Source organism: Neolamprologus brichardi, chromosome 15, assembly GCF_056152115.1.
Source record: "Neolamprologus brichardi isolate AB-2024 chromosome 15, ASM5615211v1, whole genome shotgun sequence".
Lineage (NCBI taxonomy): Eukaryota > Metazoa > Chordata > Actinopteri > Cichliformes > Cichlidae > Neolamprologus > Neolamprologus brichardi.
The window spans coordinates 21,734,292-21,756,827 of record NC_142118.1 but is presented as its reverse complement, the minus strand read 5'-3'; the positions used below and the strand labels follow the sequence as shown (position 1 = coordinate 21,756,827).

The following is a 22,536-nucleotide window of genomic DNA, read 5'->3' as shown; positions in this document are numbered from 1 at the left end:
CGGTCCCACTACTATAGATGACCGTGAAGGAACAACGTTTATTTCTGGAGGAGTGTTCCGGGATGGTTGTTAGCTATGCTACTAACGCAGAGAATTTATTTGGTCTCTTAGATTTTATTTGTTGATTTTCAATGGAGAATGGCTTCGTTGATTGTCACTGTCATATCTCGGCTCATGAGTTTGAAGAGGTAAATTGTCACGTGTTGGAAATTATCCGTCACCTCTTCATGAACTGCAGGAAATTTAGAGCATTACTTACTCTTTTTATTTACAGTCTGATTACAGCTCCTAGCTTTATATATGCTACTCAAATATAGCCTTTCTTTTACTTTTAGGATTTCGAGGATGTGATCCTGAGGACGAGAGAGGTAAGCATAATGAATTCCTTTTATACCTTCACATATGCCTTACAGATCTTTTGCCATTTGAAAGCTGTAGATATTTTCAGAGCCATTTGGAAATACAGCCTGAAACTACAGATGAGGAAAACATGTAGTTGTATGTTTCATCTTGGTTCACACAAGTACAATAAGTGCAGTTTAATTTAATATTTAAAATAGTAAGCATGCAGTTATGTGTGTCTATGTGTAGGCTGGTGTGAAGACTCTGGTTGCAGTTACAGAAGAAGTCGGAGAGTTTGCCCGAGTTCTCCAGCTGCAGGAAAGGTCTGCACGTCTGCAAAGCACATTGTCTGTCTCACAAACATATATTATGCTGCTTGCTTTTTATTGAGAGGACACCAAATTGAAGAAAAACGACATCAACAGCATAAAGCCTAAAAGATTCATTAAGCTGAACTAAGACAGGAGAAAAAGAGACAAACTTTCAGTTATTTGCTGATGAAATAAATACAACTATCCAGGAACTGTGGTGCAACTAAAGGTTAGGTTTTCTGGACTAATATTTGTATAGTAAAAGTACACAGACACACTGAGGTGCGCTCACAGTAAGAACAGAGTTTGTGTTACTTTTTCCTCTAAAGTCAGTCATGCAGAGTGTAAAGAAAACAAATGTGTATATACTGTTCTGCACAGCTGTTCACAGCTGGAAAGCATTGCATTTATTATCTTTGATGTTATGTTGAATTCCTTTCTCACAGCTATCCAGATCTCGTGGCTCCGTGTTTTGGCATCCATCCGCTGCAGGCTGCCGAGGGCCCTCAGCAGCACAGCGTGAAACCTCAGGTAGTGAACCAATGTGTAGCGCATCTGTCTTTTAAATATTTTACTTAAATAATTATGAAAAAATGGGAAGGAAATCTGTATCCAGACTGTATCCAGTGATTCATGTAGTTTGCTTACTACGGTAGAAATCTGCTTTAATTCTTCATGGCAGCAATTCAACCAGGTGCTTGAAGTATTCCTCAGAGATTTTGGTCCATGATAGCATCACCCATTCAGTACAGTGTTGGCTGCAGATCCATGATATGAATCTCCTGTTCCACCGCACCACACCCTAAAGTGGTTTGTTGGATTGAGATCGGGTGACTGTGGAGGACATTTGCATACATGTTCAAGAAACTAGTTTGACAAAGATGTACCAACCAGCTTGAAGCAACCATCAATAGACAGGCACACTGTGGTCATAAAGGGATGGAAATGGTCAGCAACAGTAATCAGAAAGGCTGTGATGTTTAAAGGATGTTCAATCTGTTCTAAGGTGGTGCAAAGTGTCAAACCATTACACCACCGCAGACTTGAACAGTTGATACAAGGCAGGATCCATTTCATGTTGTTTATACCAAATTCTGGCTTTCTGTTTTTCAAATTTATTGTTGTTTAATTTTAGCGTCAGTTTTCCTTTCTTAGCTGACGGGAGTGGCAGCCCATCAGAAACAGAATGCTTATTAATCCCTAAGGAAATGATGTAATCAGACCACCATTGTGGTCTTCTGCTACGCATTTGCTTCAAGTATCTGTGAGTGCGTGTCTGTGTGCTCAGAGATGCTCTTCTGCTTCTTCTGCACACTTCAGCTATAACAAGTGGTTGTTTCAGTTACTGTTGCAGCAGTCTGACCATTCTTCTTTGATCACTGTCATTAACTTCACATTTAAACTCACAGAACTGCTGCACACTGGTTGTTTTCTCCTTTTCAGACTATTCTCTGTAAACCCTGAAGATGGTGTGGGAAATTTCCAGTAGATCAGTGTTTGCTGAATACCCAGAAAAATATTTTTTTAATGTTTTTTTTTAAGCCTCTCCTTTAATAAAGAAATATGTTCCACAGGATCTGGACGTCGCCCTTCAACACTTCTATAACCACAAAGAACGCCTGGTCGCTGTTGGAGAGGTAGACTTTTAACCTCTAACTGAACCTTATAATAATCTCTTTTATTAAAGTATTTTTAATTTTACTGCGGATTTAATAAAACATGTTTATATGTCTAAGTTAAACGTCTTTTTAAATTGACTAAGAAGTGTGCTGCATCTCAGACTCCGTGAAATGTAGCTCAGTAGGAAAAAGTTTAACCAAAGTTTTATATAATAAATAATTCCATGACTGGAAGTCTTCATAGATAATTTAAGTTATATCAGCTTCTGAAGGCTTAAGGGTGGTCATGGATTCAACTGTTACAAACACACACATTAACACACACTGTGTCTTCCCCATGTTAAAAAAATCTTTACATTGTTAACGTAACCAGTCTTGAAGCAAAGCAGATTAAACTTGTTAAAAGCCCCGATTTACCTGCTAATCTCGCTTGTAAGAAAAGGTTAATGCACACGGTCAGTATTTCTCAGGCTCACAGACAGTCACACACACTAACTGCTCTCCAGCAGGCGCTGATGGTGCAAGGAATTTCTGCATGGTCTCAATGAGGAATGTGTGTGTTTTTTCAGCACATTTCAGGTGTCACAGGGCTAAATCAACACTCTCCTACTGCTGTTTCCAGCTGTTGGATTAGGTTGGAGACATAGAGCTCCATCCTTTGCTTCACTGAGCACATTTTAGTTCAGCTACAGTTTGAATCTGTAACCTTTTCCCTCATATCTGTTCTGGCAGTTTTTCTTTAATCTGCGGCTGCTTGAGGAGGTTGAGGGTACTTTGTGGTTTTAGGTTGAGCAATCAAAACCACTTTGACTCGACTTCATTTGGACATAAGCTCTGTGAGAACTGACTCACTTGAGAGATGGCGACTTAAACCTCTTCCTTGCCAGAGGCTCATGCACCAGAGCAGGTGTCGGTTTTTAAGGTGGCTCACACAAATGCATCCAATGTAGCATTTGGTGTGCCTCATTTCTGTTTCTTATAGAAATTTCTTATGTTTCTTCTCTTATGAAACTTATAAACGATTCACTGACATAGATCAAAGTTGAGAGTTTAAAGAGCGAACCTGAGACCAAGGTTTAGTTTCTACCGTAGCATGCATAAATCCTTTGAATACTGAACTTGTAGATCAGTGCTTTAAATGTTTATGTCATGTTAATGGTGAGCATTAAGATGCTAGTCTGAGTGTACCTTTTCAGGAGATGAAATTCTGATTAAATTTGTTAGAAAAACGACTTAAAATTTGGAACGATCATAGTGAAAAAGAAATGAAAGTGATTCTGGTCTTCTAAAACTTTTCCTACATTAATAGTAGTCTGGGATGGGATGACTGATTAAAAACAAATTTATTTGTTTTTTACGATTTGGACTTGGGGTGTGTGAGGTCCTGCTTTCAAATCCCGGATGAGCCCCAAACTTTTACGTACTCTTAAAGGGTCCAGGGGATGAGGGAACTATCTAAAGGAGACGTGGGAGGCAAAATGGTTAAATTAAAGGGTTTTATTAATGGTTTTATTAGTAATTCAACTAAAAGAGACGGACAAGCCCTATCACATTTTAAAGAAGGAAAACAACAAAACCCAGTAGTTGGTCAATAAACTGAAAAGTAAGTCAAAAAAGGGTTAGTCATCAAAACACACTCCTCTCCAGAGCAGGCTACCTACAAAACACAACAAGGCTCTTTGGCACTAGACCTCACCTGTCTCTAGCCCTAATTGCTGATTAGAGTCAGCTGTGCAAAAAGGGTGGCACCTAAGGTAGGAGAGAGCAGGACACACCCACACAAGCTCAATTTCACGGGAGGCCCTGCTAGGGCCATAACAGCCTTCTTTTAATTTTTCAGATTGGTTTAGACTTCACTCCCTGGTGCGCCCCGACTCAGCAGGACAGAGATGACCAAGTGACCGTCTTCATCAAACAGCTCAGCATCGCCAAGGAGCTGGACTTACCTGTGTGAGGACTAATTAAAATAGCTATTGTTAGAGTTCAAGTTCAAGTTCTTTCCCTTTTCACAAATATAACACAGGGTTTATACGGCTACTCCACTGTGTTGAATTCAATTGTTTCATTGTTTTAAGGCTTGAACTTTTCAAGTGTTTGAACTTTTAAATGACGGATTTGATTTAACACATTTTAGGACCAAACAAGACCTTATATTTAGCTGAAAGAAGTCCCAGTGCATCAAGACTCAGTGTAAACATGAATGAACAAATCATGCAGAGTCCAAGAATAAAAATATGAAGCTCACATTGAGCTTTTTACCCCAAGCCTGTGTTTCCCAGAAATAATCAAACAGTCAGTCTGCCGAGCATGCGCAAGTCGCTAAGTGAAGGTTTTTAATCCACATAGAAGTCTGTGTAACGTGTTGATTGTGAATTTCTGTTCAGGAACGTCCACTCCAGATCAGCTGCTAGGGTCACGATTGAGACCATGAAGGAACAAGGTGAGTGTTAGATTCCAGCGAACCGTGCAGACATCTGAACGTTATCTCATGTTCTGTTTTTCTGTCAGGCATCAGCCGAGCTCTGCTTCATAACTTTGCGGGGAAGCCATCGGTCGCTCTGGAAGGTGTGAAGGCGGGCTACCTCTTCTCTTTCCCCCCCGCTGTCTGCAGAAGCAAACAGGTGAGATGAAAAATGTCGTCCTGTGGAAAAACATTTTTTAACATTTTTTGCTGAGTCACCTGAATAAACAGTTTTAGTACCGCCAAACAGAGGGACAAGTTAATCAAGCAGATCCCATTGGAGCACATTTGTCTTGAGACCGACTCTCCTGCCCTGGGGCTTCACCAGCATGTAAGTTTTAAAGGCTTTAAAATCATCATCATATTGAGACACAGCGCCACAAGTGCAGACATGTTTAATCTGTCTTTTGTCTGCCAGGTGAGGAATGAGCCCGCTAACATCATCCTGCCATGTCGCTACATCGCCGATGTCAAAGGTCTCCCAACAGAAACTGTTCGGCTGGTCACCGCACACAATGCATACAGACTCTTCCCCAAAGCTAAAACACGCTGACAGTGACATGAGCGTGATTTTGAAATCCAAGTGTGTGACGTCATGGAAAACATAACTCCCTTTACTACTTAGGGGTGAATCAATTTTTTAATATAAATTTATTTTGCCCAAAATGCCAGAATCTCAGGTTAAACCTCACAAAATTTCAAGAACCACCAAACAGCTAAAACAGTAAATGAGAGCAGGAACACGGATTCTGCACAAAGGCGTAAACACAAAGCACGGACCGCCGATGGATCAGTTAGATGTCGCCTTTCTCACCCGACCGCACGGACACGGTCGGGGCTGAAAGCCGACAGCTCGCTGATTCTGATGTTTCGACGGGTCCGCGCTTTGTGTTTATGCCCTTTTTGCGCTGATTCTAAAGCTGTTAGTTTGATCTCTCTCCAAACTATATTGACTGAACCAGCAGCAAAAGAAGATCCAAACTACGCTTCACATAAACAGCGTCATGAATTCCCTCTGACTTTTGCTGTTTTGCTTCCACACTTCATGCACAGCTCTCTCTCTCTCTCTCTCTGTATACTTCAAGAACAGTTTCCCATCTGTTTTCTGCATTATTTGCTTGCTTGTTACGCACAAGTCTACCGTTGTTTACAGCGCTGTCGGACGCTGTTTGTTTTTTTTTTCCTTTTAATTACTTCCGAAAAGAAAACCTAATTTCTGCCGTTCAATAGGCTTCTGAACAAATGTAAACTTTTTAGAATTATGCAAAATGCAAAACGCTTAGCCGTGTCTCTAATAAAACCTCTGTAACTTCAGAGGTAATGTTCGTATGTTGATTAATGGTTTTCTTTCGTTTTTGATGCACTGCAGAATATTTTTATAAAATCCCAGGCCAGGAAAATCACCTTCATGTTTTTCTGTGTTTTATCTTCAGCTACTTTGACACAAAGGCATCTGCTGTGACGCTCACACCTTTGATAAAGTCTTGCAAGTGTCAGCTTCCTTTTTATAGATACAAAAATATGTAAATGTACTGATCTGAATTATAATATTTCTGACTGTCTGAGGCAAAATTTCCCAGATTCGAATCGAATCGTGGATCGAATCGATTCGGGACCTTGTGAATCGGAATCGAATCGATTCTAGAAATCAGTGACGATACCCAGCCCTATTACTACTGTCCGCCCCTCAGTGTTTCACTGCAAGGCTCAACGTGAACCTTTTTAAACACGTGATGAACACTGCTAACGTTTGAATTTCAGAAAGGTTTTTCTTTACTTTTGAGGTTTTTTTAAGTTTCACACAAGCTAGAAGCTTTCTGCAAAGTCTTGCAGATAATTTTAATAATTAATGAGATGTGTCTTTCTTGACCAAAGCAAGTGATGCATGGAAATTATTTTTTAAAATTGAGTTTTTAATTTCAGTACTGTCAATAACAAGTACAATCAAATGTTTTAAGACCTCATGTGCCATGATCTCCAGCGTATTTGGGGTTTTGTATCACGTCATATATTAGTTATGAAAATAAAATATTGAAAGTTGCCCCACGTCTGGGTCCCTGGTGTATCTGCAGTATGAGCTCAGGTCATCTTCTAAGGCTGCAGCTCTCTAGACCAGGTGAGTTTTATCTGGAAGAGAAGAGACAGATCTCAGGAGTCAACAGCTGCTCATTTTCTTTTTGATCACTTTATAGAAAATCAAATAATACGGCTGTTCTCAAACTTGTTTTTCAAACAAGTTCTATTGAACATTAACAAAACAATACTTAAGTAGAATTTCAGTTAAATAAAAGCAAGAAGAATAGCATCAGTTTTGTTTTCCTTCATAAATCATTGATACAGCATAGTTCCACCTCGTGTTTTTGATAAATATGTTTATGTCAGCCTGATCAAGACATGCAGAAATTAAGTGGTGCACTACAGATTTTAAACTTTAAGCCGATTAACTACAGTAAAAGTGGTAAATTTGCATTAGATGATTGCCTGGGTAAGTGATGTGAAACTCATTTTACTTTGTGGGCTACATACCATCAATTTAACCTTAAGTAGACTGGACTGGTAAGACCACTGCATCAATTTTTTAACATCAAACTAATAATAATACGCCTCATTTTTTACTTTTTCCGTCTACTGTTAGAGAAAGGCATCATCGTGGCTCCTAGGTGTAAGTGGATTAGTAAGGTGTTGTATGACACGTTGTGGGTAAAGTATTTTAATGAGAAGGCTGGGAAACTGACCATGATTCAGGTTTGAGGCTCAGATTTAGCACGTTAAACAGCCATGCTCTCCTTTTCTGCAAAACCATCCAATGAGGTGGAAAGGACCTACTGATGCTGGGTCTGTCAGCAAAAACATGTGGGCCACATGTTTGACAACAGCAGTCATAAAACAGGTGACCTGTAGGGTCCTAATGTAATGGCATGTGTGCAAACTATCTCTCATCACTGACATTTCGTTTCGCTGTACTGTGGAGCAAATGAAGGTACTAAACAAATTTCATCCTTAATAATGTAATACGGGAAATTGGAATATCTGGAAAGTCGGATTCTTTGATAAACTAAATAACTGTGGATACAGGTTTGCTGTAGTTTTAAAATATTGAATCTTTCAGCCTTTTAGAATTTAATTACCTAATTAAATATTAATATCTTTAAAGTATTTGGGACAGACACACAGTTTCTCGTATCCATATCAGATCTACAGAAATATTTCTGTAAAATCTTCAGAGAAGCCTTCTTACAGCCCTCCTCGAAGTGCCTTCTCTCCGGGAGCTTGACGGGGGCAGGCCGCTGGGTGCAGGCTTCTCTGCGCTGCGGTCCGCCGGTCAGAGCTGTAAGGAGAACCGAGCTGCTCTTCAAGTGACTCCGGTAATGTCTCCTCTGTGATCTCTCCCAGCCCTGCCGGGGGTTCATCTCCACCTGACACCACGTCTCCCTGCTCTGATTCAGCTCCAGCAGAGCCCGATCCTCATACCCGGACATTACTTTTTATCTTTGTAGGAAGTATTAATGTGGACTAGATTTCCTTTCATAAATTATCCAAAGGTAAGCTGTGAGAATACACTTGTTACCTGGGCAACAAGAAACCGGATAAGGGAGATGAGCCACTCTGCGAGCAAAAGTAGAACATCCCTCGCCCCGAGATTACTAGAATGTGGAGTAAGAATCCCACATCAGATATTAAATTTCAAATTTAGTCGAGGTGTGATCTTAGTTTCCTTTGGTTTTGTTTTATTCTTTAGTTGTCAGGCTTTCACAAAACACTGACATATGAGAAAACAAGCCTTGTACGAGATTCAACCTCAGGTATTCTACAGTCTGCAGAACCTGTAAAGCCAGCTGCATAAAAACAAAATAAATAAAACCAACCACTGTGTATAATTAATGTAGTTGTGACGTCCGGAGTGGACAGAAGTTTGATTGAGCCCACTGAGAAAGGACCTAATAATAATAATTGGGATATTTAGAAGCTGGAGATTTATAAATGATTGCAAGCTGAATATTTACACATTGTTCAGTGAAGTCAAACAACACTGCACTGCCATTGTCATTGGAAAAGAAACACAGAAAGGGCTGTGAAATGTTGCTTGCTTTGCATTTTAAAGTCCAGTAAAGAGATCAGATGCGTGTAGATTTTACTGTAGGTGTGAATCACCTGTAGGATCAGACTTGCTGCGGCATCCAGTCTCACTGGGTCACACTAGGATTAAAGCAGATAATGCTCAGCATATGGACAGGCTACTTTGAGTATATGGAACAGGCAGCGTAGCTACAGACTAAAGGAACACTGATTGGTTTTTGATTATACTGATTAGTTTTATATTTTTTCAATCAGTTCTGTTCATCTTTACTTGTATACCATTTACAGTATTAGAGGAAGAACCCCTGCAATCTGATAATCCCCATTAAGGTAGGGCTTGGCGACTGTGGTGATGAAGAACACTGTTTTATCAAAGTCTCCCATAGGCTCAGGGAGGCACAACCATCTGTTGTTACCAAAGAAAGAGGAGTGTAGATAAAACATAAAATCCACGAGAGAGTGGCCAAACATTAGTTGCATACAGTAGTGGCATATTAGCAGCAGGAGTAAAAAGAAAAAGAAGGAAATGCTCAGTGCATCATGGGAAGTCTCCCAGCACCCTGGGCATACAACAGCATAAATATCAGGTGAGTCAAACATGCCTACTCCAGCCCTGCTTTAAACAAAGCAGCCTCTACTTTGTTTAAAGCAGGGCTCTAAAAGTAGAGGGTGTGTCTATTGCTCCCAAACTGAGCTGTTTCCATGGGAGAGTAGTCTGACAGTTTAAGGCCGTGTTTCTAGGAACCACTGACTATGGTACCGAGAGATCTCACAAGAAGCACAGATCACATATGAAAATAACTCACTCATCTAATTTGGTAGAAATTAGAACCAGTCTAACATCCACCAACATTTAAATGATCTCGCGTTACTTTTTTGGTATTAGAAAGCAGATTAAAGAGAAGGTGATTTAGTAACGAAACTGACTCGTTTTGACTTCCTAGCATAGAATTTTCTTTACGTGTCGCATCAGAGCTTCCACGGTTACCATTCACACATACGCCCAGACAGGCAGCACTACTAGATACTACAAGCTCATGCTGCTCTGCTATTGGCTCATCGCTATCGAAAGGCTTTGTGTCAGAGTCGGCTTAAAAAGTAGAGAGACGTATTGAAACCACCAGACAGGGAGAGAGAGAGAGAGAGAGAATCAAGTGTGTCAGACCGGGAGCAGCACGCTGTTTGACAGAAGCCCGGTATTGTTTTCTAAGGAGTGTTGAGTGTTCGAGTATTTTCATATTTAGGGATGTGTAGTCAGCAGTTGTTCATATTTCAGTCATCTGCAGCTCAGCCTTCTTTTTCACCGGTAACCAAATGAGGAAACCACTCTGTTTCCTGCTCAGCTCGCCTCAGTCGATCATCTCTGGACTCAGCATCGCGCAAAAAGAGCAAAAGGCTGCGAACACGCATCATGGTCGCCGGTGAGCTCGTGCAGGAGCATCTGCGCGCCGGTACCGGCGCACCTGACGACATCACGGTCGGCAGGCAGGAGCCAGAGGACGAGGAACGGCCAAACGAAGCGGTGCACGCGGGCGGGGCCGGGGAGACAGGCTCAAAGCACGCGCAGGAGCTGGAGGAGGACAAGGAAGCTCCGCCCGATGAAAGAGAGGTGATGCTACCCAACGGAGGAGGAGGAGGAGAAGGCGAGGAGGAGGAAGAGAAAAGGCTGGAGACCAGGGTGTACGCCCGCCGGTTCGCCGTGCTGGCCGTTTTCAGCCTGTACTCCCTCGTGAACGCCTTCCAGTGGATCCAGTACAGCATTATCACCAACGTGTTCACGCAGTACTACGGGGTGACCAACGACAAGGTGGACTGGCTCTCCATCGTCTACATGGTGGCCTACGTGCCGCTCATCTTCCCCGCCACCTGGCTGCTGGACCGAAAGGGTCTGCGCTTAACGGCCCTGCTGGGCGCCGGCCTCAACTGCGCCGGCGCCTGGTTGAAATGCGCGAGCGTGAACCCCCAGCTGTTCCCAGTCACCGTCACCGCGCAGGTCATCTGCTCCGTGGCGCAGGTGTTCATCCTCGGCCTGCCTTCCCGCGTGGCTTCGGTGTGGTTCGGACCCCGAGAGGTTTCCACTGCGTGCGCCACGGCAGTGCTCGGAAACCAGGTCAGCGCGTGCGCGTGTCACAGATTATTGATAGGTTAGGTTTGTGTGGAGTTTAGTGAGCAGACCGAGTCAGGGGGGAAGAGAGACGTGATTCTATTTTAGTGATCATTCACAGTTTTTACAGCAAATGAACAACAAATACTATAATAACAGCCAAGAATTCACTGACAATTATTGACCCCTCAAAAATTATTGTATCCACGAACGAATAGTTTAAATTCCAACATTTTCATTACTAGAAATAGAAAAATTATAAAAACTATAGGGACCAGTGGAGCATACTAGGACTAATAAAACCTAAGAATAGGCCTATAGTAGATGAAAAATAATTCCTTAGCCACAGCCAACTAATGGACAACACTATCATCACCAGATTATCAGTTCTTTATATGCTCAGTTTAGCAATAGTAATATTTGTGTAAGTAAATAATCTCTTCTTCTCTCTCTTCCTGTGCCTTTTGTTTGTAGTTGGGGACAGCCATTGGCTTCTTGTTGCCTCCTGTTTTGGTTCCTAACACCCCTGATAATGTTGAACTCACAGGTCACAACATCATGATTATGTTCTACGGTACAGCTGCCGTCTCCACAGTCCTCTTCGTCCTCGCAGTGATAGGTACACATTTAATATCACACAGTCGCACGCTGGCTTACATTATGCAAAGCAGCATACGTTGTCTTGGTACTGCCAAATGTTTCAGTTGCCAGGGAGTGGTGCTCAGACTCAGACTGTTGTGTTCTGTTGTGTACATGTGTACAGAGGCCTGCAGGTACAAAGAACACTGGCACACCTCTGCTTCCAGGTACACAGGTGTGCAAGTATGCTTTTGCGCATCTAAGGGCCAGGTTGTCTTCTTGAGACTAAGATTATTGTAAATATCCTAAAAAACACTAAGCATCCAGTTCAGGATCATGAATTGGGTTTGAGATTAAGATTCTGCATCATTCTGTAAAGTGGGGTTAATAGTAGGTGTCTTTAAATAGCTATGACACCGTATGTAAACACACAGTGTTGAAACTGCAGCTGGTTTAAAACGAGCCAATCAAGAGTTGACATATTATTAGAGTTCCATTGCAGTAATTTCAGGAACTCCTGGTTTTGGCAGGAGTTCAGTCATTTCAAACTGCTGAGGCAGCTGACTTCCTGAAACTACCTCAGACTCTATAACAAATCTCTGATTTAACCTCATATTTGAATCGAGTCAAAAATAATCTAAATAAATAGTTTATAATTCAAAATGTGGGCTGTATGTATGCAGATGTGTATTATTTACATTTGATACCACATATCAATAATTTCCTACCTTTTCTGGTTCTTGTATGCTCACAGAGGCTCTGATTGATTTTCTTCTCACATAAAAGGTCCATCACTTCATTGTTTCTGCCTTTTCCACAGTCATAAAAGACAGACCTCCTCTCCCTCCCAGTCAAGCACAGGCTGTCTTACCAGACTCCCCTCCTGAAGATTACTCTTACAAACAGTCCATCCTCAACCTGGTGAAGAATAAAGCCTTTGTCCTGCTCCTCATCACCTATGGCAAGTGTAAAACACCTGACTTTTACATTGTTTGTCTTTATTTTTGGTAACATTTTGGAGACTCTTTCAGGTCAGCAGATCTAATACATTACCATTAGTCAAAACAAACCCTGGCCACACTCAGCATATTCAGCCCTGATATTTCCTACAATTATTTGATATGATATGAAGCAGGAGTCCAGTAAAGATTGCATAATACTACGATTATTACCTATGTTATCCTGACTTACGGCCTATACTATTATCATCATGATGAATAGTAGCAACTTCTTCTCACCCACCATTATCACCTATACAGATTATCATTACAATGTCACAACCTTATCACTATAAAGTTACTCCAGATAGCAGCATTACCCATAGTACTGCTACACATATTTTCTTTCATTTGGTATGCTTTCTTTTTATGCTAAAACTACTCCTCTACGCACACCTCTGTTTCTGCATTCTTAGAAAACAGCTGACCGCTGTCTCACCTTTGATAAGCTCCATTAAACAAACACTGTGGCACCAAGGTTGAATTTCATAACCTTTTTTTGCTAGTGTGTAAATTTCAAGATGCTTGGGGCAATTTGTTCTAAAGAGAGCGGCACTGGGACGCTTAAATAATAATAACTGGATATGCTAATGATAACTGGGATGCTCACTTCATCTTCTCTCCAGGTGATATTTGAAGAGTCATTAATAAAACACTGTCTGAAAATCACTGAGGGTATAAATCACATCCTTTATAAAGAGTATGAGTTGAAACCCTCAAGAAAAAGGTACAGGGTATCAAACTGTACCTTTTAAATAGATAGAATTTTCATAAATAGATAAAAATGTTTCAGTGCCTTTCTTAATCAAATTCTTTAATAGTAACAGGTGAAATTATAAATCAGTGCTTGTACTTGTGTGTTATTTTACATGACGTGTTTTCCTCATTTGTCCAAGACAGTTTTCCCCTAAAGGAGACAATAAAGGCTAATCTAATCTAACACACACACACACACACACACACACACACTGGAAGTAATTTCAATGCAGACAAACAGAGCTGTGCATTTAGTAATTTTCCATCAAATAAACATTAACTTCTAAAGTCGCAGCAATTCATTCTTGTGCTCTGTAAGTGAAATCAGTCTGAGGCCTCTGCATCAAGCACAAATTGTGCACCCTACATGAGTCCTACTGCACTGGCAAGAGGACATTGTGGGCTTTGTAGTGATGTATCCTATCTGAGAGTTAGGCTAACAGATCACATATTTTCTAAAATCATATCCGATTGTTTCTTCGATATGGGGTGCCTTAATTAAGTTTAGTAGGATTTCAGAAATATACATCAGTTTTACCCTTTTAAAACAAACCTTTTATTCCGTGTCCTTGGCACTAGACGTGGAGTAACTGACTTGCTAACTCTTGGTGTCAACCTACGTCCCTCCTTCAGGAAGCTGAGGGAAGGGTGAGGTAGAAAGGATTTTGCTCAGAATTGTAGAAGGAGAATCAGACCTATTGTAGTCAGGAGACGAGGTGGAGGAGGGTATGGATTAGAGCAAGATGGTGAAAGTGCAGAGGAGGCTGTACAAGTTATTGCGGAGCCTGAGCAGAGAAAAAGTGACAGCACCGTTATGGGTAAGAAGCAATTTGTAACCCAGGGCTTTAAAGCTTTTTGGGATTACAATGTGTACAGACACACACACACACACACGCACACGCACACACACACACACACACATAAATGTAGAATGCATAATGAGCTAAAATTTAGCTTACATTAAAAACTTTTTTTGATTTCTATCATTAGTAATACATTTGCTAAAAGTACATTAAAGGTTGGCTCTAATGCCCTCTGGCAGGTGAGACCTCTCTTAAACAGACTGCAACAGGACTACATCAGTGCTACATCAGTAGCTGAGGAGATGTCCTGTTCTCCACTTTGTGCCAGAGAAACCAAATCCCACAACTTCAGCCTAACATACACAACACTTCATATCAGTAATAAACTTCAGGTATAGTCATTTCCTCAAAAGTTAGTATTCCCTCCTCTGAGCTTTCCTGTTTTGCTGTCTGGCCCTTCTCTACCTCGTCTCCTGACAGCACTAAGTCTGAGTCCCCTTTCATAATTCTGAGTGAAATCCTTTCTGCGTCACTCATATCACTCTGTCATGTCACACATGATTAGTGGGAGATATGACCTAACAACCCTAGTGATAATTAGGTGTGCAGAACGAAGTTTAAGCTAAAACTTCTTTGTTAAAATCATGTTTTAGTCTTCAGACATGTTACCTTCACCTAACTGTTGATGTCCATGAAATAAAAATACTTTGTACCAGGAATCCACACAAAAATGAAAACGATATCATTACATTATACCATTCTGCAGTCAAGCAAGACCAGATGTCCTTTACATAGAACTAATTTTTTTATTTTTTTTTTTATTTTACTGTCACATATTTCTTTCAACCACAATACTTATATTATATAAAAAAAATTAAATATCAAAAACTTTTTTTGGGGTCTCAGAGGTTCAATGAAAGAAGAGCTATAACATCTATTTACAGTACATCACTACTACTAATGCTACTTTTACTGTTTGGTTCTTATTTTAATGTCTGCTTTGAGTGTTTGCATTCAGAATTATACTTATTAGATATTATTTATAATTATAAACATCCAATTCTAGCTCAGTCATAATCCTCATGGATGATTTCTATTTTAAGCTAAAGGAAAACTGTGCTCACCTTTGCCTTTGCTGTCTGTCTGCAGGCATAATGACTGGCTCCTTCTACTCTGTCTCAACACTTCTCAACCAGATGATCATGACCTGCTATGAGGTAAAATCATCCATCCGTCCCAGCTGAGACTGGGCAAGATGACTCTGGAGAAGTTATGAGTATCACGGGGTCATTTTAGAAATGCCAGTTAACATAACATGCATATTTTGGGACTGGGAGTAATCCATAGCACCCGGAGGCAAACCAAAGCAGGAACAGGGAGAACAAACAGACTCCACACAGAGAGGCCCCACAGAGCATGTGAGGCAGTTAGTGCTAACCGCTGTTACACATTACAGTACAGTAATGTAGCAGACATCCATGACTACAAACACTCATCACAATCAAGTTGATTTGATTCTGAAGAGGTTGTTATTAATAATTAACATAGTAATTGTTATTCTGAGCTCTTAGCTCATGACGATATTCACATAGTTTTGTCATTTTGATCAGGTTGGTTGGTTCTGGTGTCATTAAACTGGTCAATGGATTGCTCACTAGTTTGATATACTAATAAACATACTAATAAATCTTGTGCAAACGATCTTGTGCAAACATCAAACATTTTGATGTTTGCACAAGTTCAAGCCCAATAATTCTGGAAAACCCACTGGTTTGAAATTTCCATCTTACTTATTGTAATACTTTTGATGTTAATAAGCTCTTTCGTTTGGTAAAAGCGCTGGAAACTTGCAATCAATATGCTTACTTACTTATTGGTAAGATAACTCCGTTTTCTTATATGGCAAGATGTTAAGTAATACCACACAACCTACTAACTTTATTCATGTTTATCTGGCTTTTTTACTTAGGCTAATAACTGTGATGCATCTGTTTTTGTTTTGATGCTGTTGAGACTTCAAGAAACAAAGTAAAAGCCACCTAGAGACCGAAGCTGGGGAGTCATGAATGTGAGACATAAATGCTTTTAAAAATAACCCAAACAATAACTGGTGACAGTCAACAAAGCTAAACATCTCTCCTCCTTGCATACAAGTGTCTAATATATATACCGATTTCCAACCTCTACAACACAGAACTCAATAGACTCTTTAAGCATAAAAAAACACTTAACACTTAAATTACACGTAAAACCATCTGATTGCACTTTAATATCAGCAGCTGCAGTTCTGTGTGTACTGTATTTTGAACCAAAGGGCAAAGTGAAGCCTTCAGTTCACTGTTTGTCTTTGATTTGACCCTCATGTTCTTAAAGGTTATGATGAAAAGAACATGAGTGTGGACACAACGTGGGTAAAATACTGTCGTCATAGTGGAAAAGTGTTACTCTGTCAGCACATATGTGTACCAGCTGCTCCACTTCGACCACTGTAAACCATGTTTGTGTCATTTATGTTACTCTGGTGAATGTAAAATGTAGATAAAACAGGTGTTAGGAAACTGCAGAGTGGATGGAGAGGCTGAGAGGGAGAAATATACAGAGAGGTTATTGAGAAAGCAAAGAACAGAGCAACTTGTGACGGCTGCGATGAGACACGAGGTTATTGTCTGTGGCTCTGAGTTCATTAGCTGCTTTCATGCATGCCTGCATCCCACCATAACACACACACACACACACACACACACACACACGCACACACACACACACACACACACACACACACACAAAGCTAAATCAACAGAGAGTGGGCTGATTCAGTCACTTTGAAAGACTCATGTCTTTCTTTCTCTGTCGCCATCAGACACTGTACACACACTGAGTGATGGAAAAGCTGATGCTCATTCAGCTGCTGCTTGTCTCAGCAATACAAACACACACACACACACACACACACACACACACACACACACACACACCCTCAACCTTACATGACCTTATAAAACTCTCCGTCTCTTGCCTAAACTGTTAGATGACTTTGCAGCCTTCTCCCACCAGAAGCATTTTAAACCTCTGACCCCCCTCCAATTAACAGCCACCATACTGACAAAACATGTGACTTTTTTTTAATCTCCACCTGCAACTGAGATACTGTATGCTCAGTTTAAACGGAGGCTAATGCCTTTGAATCAGCTGTCTGCACTGTGGCTCTTAGTGTAACCTCTCCTTTCCTTTCCTTTCCTTTCCTTTCCTCTCCTCTCCTCTCCTCAGAACCAGGAGTTGAATGCTGGTAGAATCGGTTTGACTTTGGTTGTTGCTGGGATGGTTGGATCTATCCTCTGTGGCCTTTGGCTGGACCGCACAAAGTTGTACAAGTAAGCGACACTTACACACTTATGTATACAAGCTATAGATATAGTTTATATTATAGGTTGGTGTCAAAAATATGACCCATCAGCCTGCAGGATGGTTTCTGGATGGCAGAATTATTAGTGTATTTTGCACCTTGCATCTTTAAGAACGGTGATCCATTAAAGGCAGAAAGACTTCCTAATAACAAAGACATTACCTTTGGTCTGCCAAAGGACACTGAAGTAAGACTGTTAAACCAAGGAGCTGTGCCCGTGTGTTTCTGAGGGATATTACAAAAGGTTGATTGATTTAAGAACAACTGAGACTTATTGCTGAAAAGTGAAAAGTGTTTTTCAGTGGTTATTATACACTGCAGTGTATAATAACCACTGCAGTGTATAATAACCGCTATGGCATGCTATGGCAGCCTCCATGGCTCACTGGACACTGCCACAGCAGCATTTGCTTGAATGATAAGATCTATTTCACATTCAGCACTTTTGAATGTGTTTGAGAACAGGCTCTGAACCAATGGAGGGAGCATTTTAAGGTTGAGACAGGAAAGGCCCTCCCCAGAGAGCTGACATACCATTACTAAAATATTATTGTGAACTGTAGCAGTAAGATTCCCCTTCATGACAGCTAAGACCAGGCTGCATACTTTTGATCATATAGAGGGATATCAGAGTTGTTTCATATGTCTGACACAAAGAGTGGTAATGTGTTGTGTTGTTGGTAATGCTGTTGCTTTTTCACAGGATCACCACACTGATTGTGTACATCCTGTCGTTTGTGGGCATGTTGGTCTTCACCTTCACTCTGGACCTCAAAAACATCCACTTGGTCTTTGTCACTGCTGGAGTCCTGGGGTAGGTCCAGCTGTTCTTAGAAGCATTCAAGAAATAAATAAATATATATATATATATATATATATATATATATATATATATATATATATATATATATATATATATTAGGGGTGCAACGATACACAAAATTCACGGTTCGGTTTGATACTTTGGTGTCACGGTTCGATATTTTTTCAATACAAAAGAAAATGTTCATGCCTTTTTAATTTGTCATTATTAAAATTATAAATATATATTTTAACTCAAAAGTACAGTTTTTAAATTTAATGTTGCTGAAACAACAAAATAAAAAAAGTAAATCTACCTGATCAAGAAATCACTCATCTTTGGAAAAGAGAGTTTATTACAGAGAAATGGCTCTTTCCAAAATAAAAGCTATACTATACGCTTCTTCTGGGCTATATTCTCACAGACCGTCCATATTCTCAGCAGCATATTAAACATATCAGGTCCCCATAAGGAGAATTATGTGCTAATGGCTGTCTAAATGACTCGGGTAAAGTTTGTAGCATGCGTGCTTGTTGTTAATCTCATTAAAATGATATTAATGCCATAACGCGGCAAATCTCCGTTAACAAGTTACCGCGGATCGCCCCGTGCGTGGGGCTGGATGGCGTCAACACGTTAACAAGCTAACTGCGCTAACGCACTAGTTCCCACCAATTGAGCATTGCGTGGCACATCCGACATACTGTTTTACTTTTGTCCATGACGCACTTACCATCAGGGTCATACTTAACATGAAAACCAAGATAGTTCCAGACGCCAGATCTGAATGATTGTGGGGGAGATTCAATTTGCCATGTTGCAACGAGCTTAACTTCTGTCTTGCTAGCTTGCACTGCGCTCAGTGGATCTGCGCTTGACAGTGCAGCCTAGGCGGAGTAGTCGAACGCAGATCCACTGAGCTCTCAACACAGACAGCGTCGTCAGAAGAAAAGTTGATAAAATAAATAAAAGATTTTGTATTGTTCGATACATATGCATACCGAACCGAAAGCACTGTATCGAACGGTTCAATATCGATACGAGTATCGTTGCACCCCTAATATATATATATATATATATATATATATGTATGTGTGTGTGTGTGTGTGTGTGTGTGTGTGTGTGTGTACAGTATATTTAGTATTATACTTATATTATCTAATAACAACAACAAACAAACCAACAGAGATCAGGCTTTAGCTTCCTTTTAAACTGAGCATACAGATCTCAGTTACAAACTGATCAGCTGCTTTTCATTTTGCAGGCTCTGTTTCTGATGCTAGTATGTTAAATTAGCTTGTTTGCAGGCCACACATCTTTCAGTGTTTTTTGTTGAAACACACCCCAGCCCTAGGGAGATACAGTGTTGATGTTTACATGTAAATACCAAATGAAAATACATATTCTTGCACATTATGTGGATCAGGTCATTGGATTTTGTTTTGACTGTAAACCTCGTTTCTGTGACTTCTGTGTTTCAGGTTCTTCATGACAGGTTACTTGCCACTGGGCTTTGAGTTTGGAGTGGAGATCACCTACCCTGAGTCTGAGGGAACATCATCAGGACTCCTCAATGCCTTTGCTCAGGTACTCCAGAAGCTGTGCAACACTTTCTCATACTTAAAGAGCGCCTTCTATTTACACTATGGGCCACATCTGCAGTAAGAAAACAGGATTGGAGCTCTTTCTCCAAACAGCTTTTGATTCCTCTAATAATAAAACATTTTTCTATCTGAAACATTTATTTAAAGAAGCTAAATATTCTTTTTCATTTTATACCTTTTGGCTACAAATTTTCCACATCTTCTTATCACTTTGCCAGTGATCAGAGACTGGAATGTTTTTTAAGGATGTAATGTACTTTATTAGCAATTGTTGCTAACATGCTATGTGGGTGTTTACTTATCTTGCAGATATTTGGGATTATTTTCACTCTGATTCAGGGAAAACTGACCACAGACCATGGCCCACTGTCTGGAAATCTCTTTCTCTGTGCCTGGATCTTCCTGGGAATAATTCTTACAGGTAAGCAGTGTGTGTGTGTGTGTGTGTGTGTGTGGGCGGGGGGGGGGGCTTATATGGATGTCACTATGTGTTCATTAGTGCATGGTAAATGAAATATTAGATTTCTAATGTTTTACCATGTTTTGTTTTCAGCCTTAATCAAATCAGAACTGAAAAGACACAATGTGAACATGGGAGCAGACAGCAATCACCTGCAAGTGGTAAGTCCTTCCAGGAATGTTTAAACTAGATTAAACAGTTTAGCTAAACAGTAAAATAAAATATTAGTATTATAAAATTTGACCTAATAAAGTTCTTTGTCTCTTGAAAGTAGAGTCTTTATCTGGAAACAAACAAATGTAAATTCACACGCTTACAGAAAATAAAAATTATATTTTTATTGTAATGGCAGAAAAGTAGCAATAAGATAGTAAATGGAAACCATTCACAGGCACCTTTCAAAATATCTCTTTTACATTATGTTGTTGGCTTTCTGTGTCCTGTACAGCTGACTGTATTTAGTTTGAGTGTCTCTTTGTGTGATATTTTAATGTGACCTTCAGAGGTGACAGATTCTTGAACCTTTCTCTACTTTCCCTGAACATTAAGTCTCTTTTTGTTTCTGTTCTGGCATTTAGCCTTGCAAATTGTCCTCTAAGCAGACAAGGCTTTAAAACCCTATCTTTCACACATTATCTTGCTGCCAGCTGGTTGTTTCTAATGATTTTGCTTAAATCCCTTTAGACAAGCCAGGCCTTTAAATCTGTTTAAGGACTCTCCATTCAGTTGATAGACCACCTTCCCACCATCCTGCTGAGTCACAGTTGAAGCGCCCTTTAGAGACCTCAGTTTATTCAGGCTCTCCTTCGTTGCTTTTATCACATTTGAAGTTTTAAAAAAAATGGTTCACACAATCTTTTGTAGGTTATGAGGTTACCACAATTTAATAAATGCAAAAACTAAAATAAAATAGCAAAAATAATTTGTCCAACTGTTCCTTTGCTTCAGGGGTCACAAGTAATGCCTGCATGTTTTTATTGGTGCCATCTGGTGGCAGTGTTAAGAATAACGTTTTAGTAGGTGCTAAATAGAGCACAAGACTGTGCCAGCTTCAATCAGAACAGAGATTTAATCACACAAAATCTACAAATAGTAGATAATAAATTATATGAAGAGTAATGCTGGATTTGGATAAAACCCTGAATTGCCACATTTCTGAAATCCACAGCTCAGAAAATCCTAAAACCATGACGAGAAGAGATGTAAAGAAGGAAATATCTTATAGTTACAAGAGTCACAGGAGTTGTTCTTTTGTGGGTTATTTGGCAGTTACTAGAAAAAGCCCAAAAAGAGTTGTGTTCATCAAGTCTGATTAATTACATTGCAGTTCATTTTGATTTCTTGTTTGTGTCCCAGCTTACGACTGATTGTCCTGGAGACTGCCCTTCAGAAAAGAAATCCAATGGAGCCAAGATGGAGCCCTCAGTCAGCTTTTCTCGTGAAACCTCACTGTGACCTGCCAAGTCACCTAATCACAAACAAGTGAGACTATCTCCCTGCTCCCGTGGGAAACAAGTTGGCATCAAATACCTACAGCAGTACCTGCTTTTTGTTGCCAAAAATCTCCTCCTTAAAACTTGGAAAGTTGAAGGCGCCGGGCGTGAGCCAGGTCTAATTAAAGACAGCCACAATCTACAGGTGATTTAGGACAGGTGTCTCATGGATGGGATTGGTTAATGTTGTAACCAAGCTGGCTGACTCCTTTCAAAGCTCCTGGAAAGATTGTTGTACACTGACATGCAGAAGACACTCCATTGCACTTTACTTTGCTGTAGGTAAAGGATGGCACTCTTAGCTGGTTAGTGAAGGAAAACTGGCTGGTAACCCCCCCCCCCCCCCCCCCCCCCCCCCCCCCCCACCCCCAGTCCCAGACGACTGTGACACTGGTTCCTGTAACACTGCAAGAGAAAGTGAACAGAGCAATCCTGTTCAGTTTTATACTGCCACAGATGTCAGGCCACCATTTCCTGAGTTTACTTGAATTATTCTTTGATGCTCTACTCTAGATGTGAATCTCACTGTAAATATCTATTACATTTTTTTACATGGCAGTAATCAAAAGGTCCTTTGACTCAGATTAACTCCTGGAATCTGTTTCAAACCTGCTTCAGCAAAGAATACGAAACATGTGTACTGTTTTCTAAAAAGCAGCATGAATTGACTGTATATAAAGGATGGATGTAGGCACTGTGACATCACCAACCCACAGTTTGAAAC

At 40.3% G+C, this 22,536-nt stretch overlaps 3 protein-coding genes across 4 annotated transcripts; 2 read left to right on the top strand and 1 right to left on the bottom strand.

Annotated features, from left to right (window-relative positions):
- Positions 1-49: 49 nt before the first annotated feature.
- Positions 50-6,804, top strand: tatdn3 (TatD DNase domain containing 3). 2 transcript variants are annotated; one of them, XM_006793518.3, is made up of 10 exons: positions 50-188; positions 336-368; positions 592-665; positions 1,100-1,184; positions 2,228-2,290; positions 4,113-4,222; positions 4,657-4,712; positions 4,781-4,893; positions 4,984-5,064; positions 5,152-6,802. In XM_006793518.3, the coding sequence occupies exons 1-10, from the start codon at positions 132-134 to the stop codon at positions 5,284-5,286; spliced, it is 807 nt and encodes a 268-aa protein (XP_006793581.1). In that variant the 5' UTR covers positions 50-131; the 3' UTR covers positions 5,287-6,802. The 2 variants fall into 2 exon arrangements, with proteins under 2 accessions (XP_006793581.1, XP_087708491.1); XM_087852365.1 differs by having other exon boundaries at positions 4,984-6,804.
- Positions 6,805-6,840: 36 nt separating this feature from the next.
- On the bottom strand, positions 6,841-10,891 carry spata45 (spermatogenesis associated 45). Its single transcript, XM_087852503.1, has 2 exons — positions 7,933-10,891; positions 6,841-6,860 (listed from the first exon to the last, which is right to left on the bottom strand). Exons 1-2 carry the CDS (start codon positions 8,210-8,212, stop codon positions 6,841-6,843), a joined length of 300 nt encoding a protein of 99 aa, XP_087708629.1. The 5' UTR covers positions 8,213-10,891.
- Positions 9,926-22,145, top strand: flvcr1 (FLVCR choline and heme transporter 1). Its single transcript, XM_087852364.1, has 10 exons — positions 9,926-10,920; positions 11,389-11,533; positions 12,314-12,454; positions 15,200-15,267; positions 17,318-17,421; positions 18,157-18,267; positions 19,737-19,842; positions 20,169-20,280; positions 20,413-20,480; positions 21,676-22,145. The coding sequence occupies exons 1-10, from the start codon at positions 10,222-10,224 to the stop codon at positions 21,772-21,774; spliced, it is 1,653 nt and encodes a 550-aa protein (XP_087708490.1). The 5' UTR covers positions 9,926-10,221; the 3' UTR covers positions 21,775-22,145.
- The last annotated feature ends 391 nt before the right edge of the window (positions 22,146-22,536 follow it).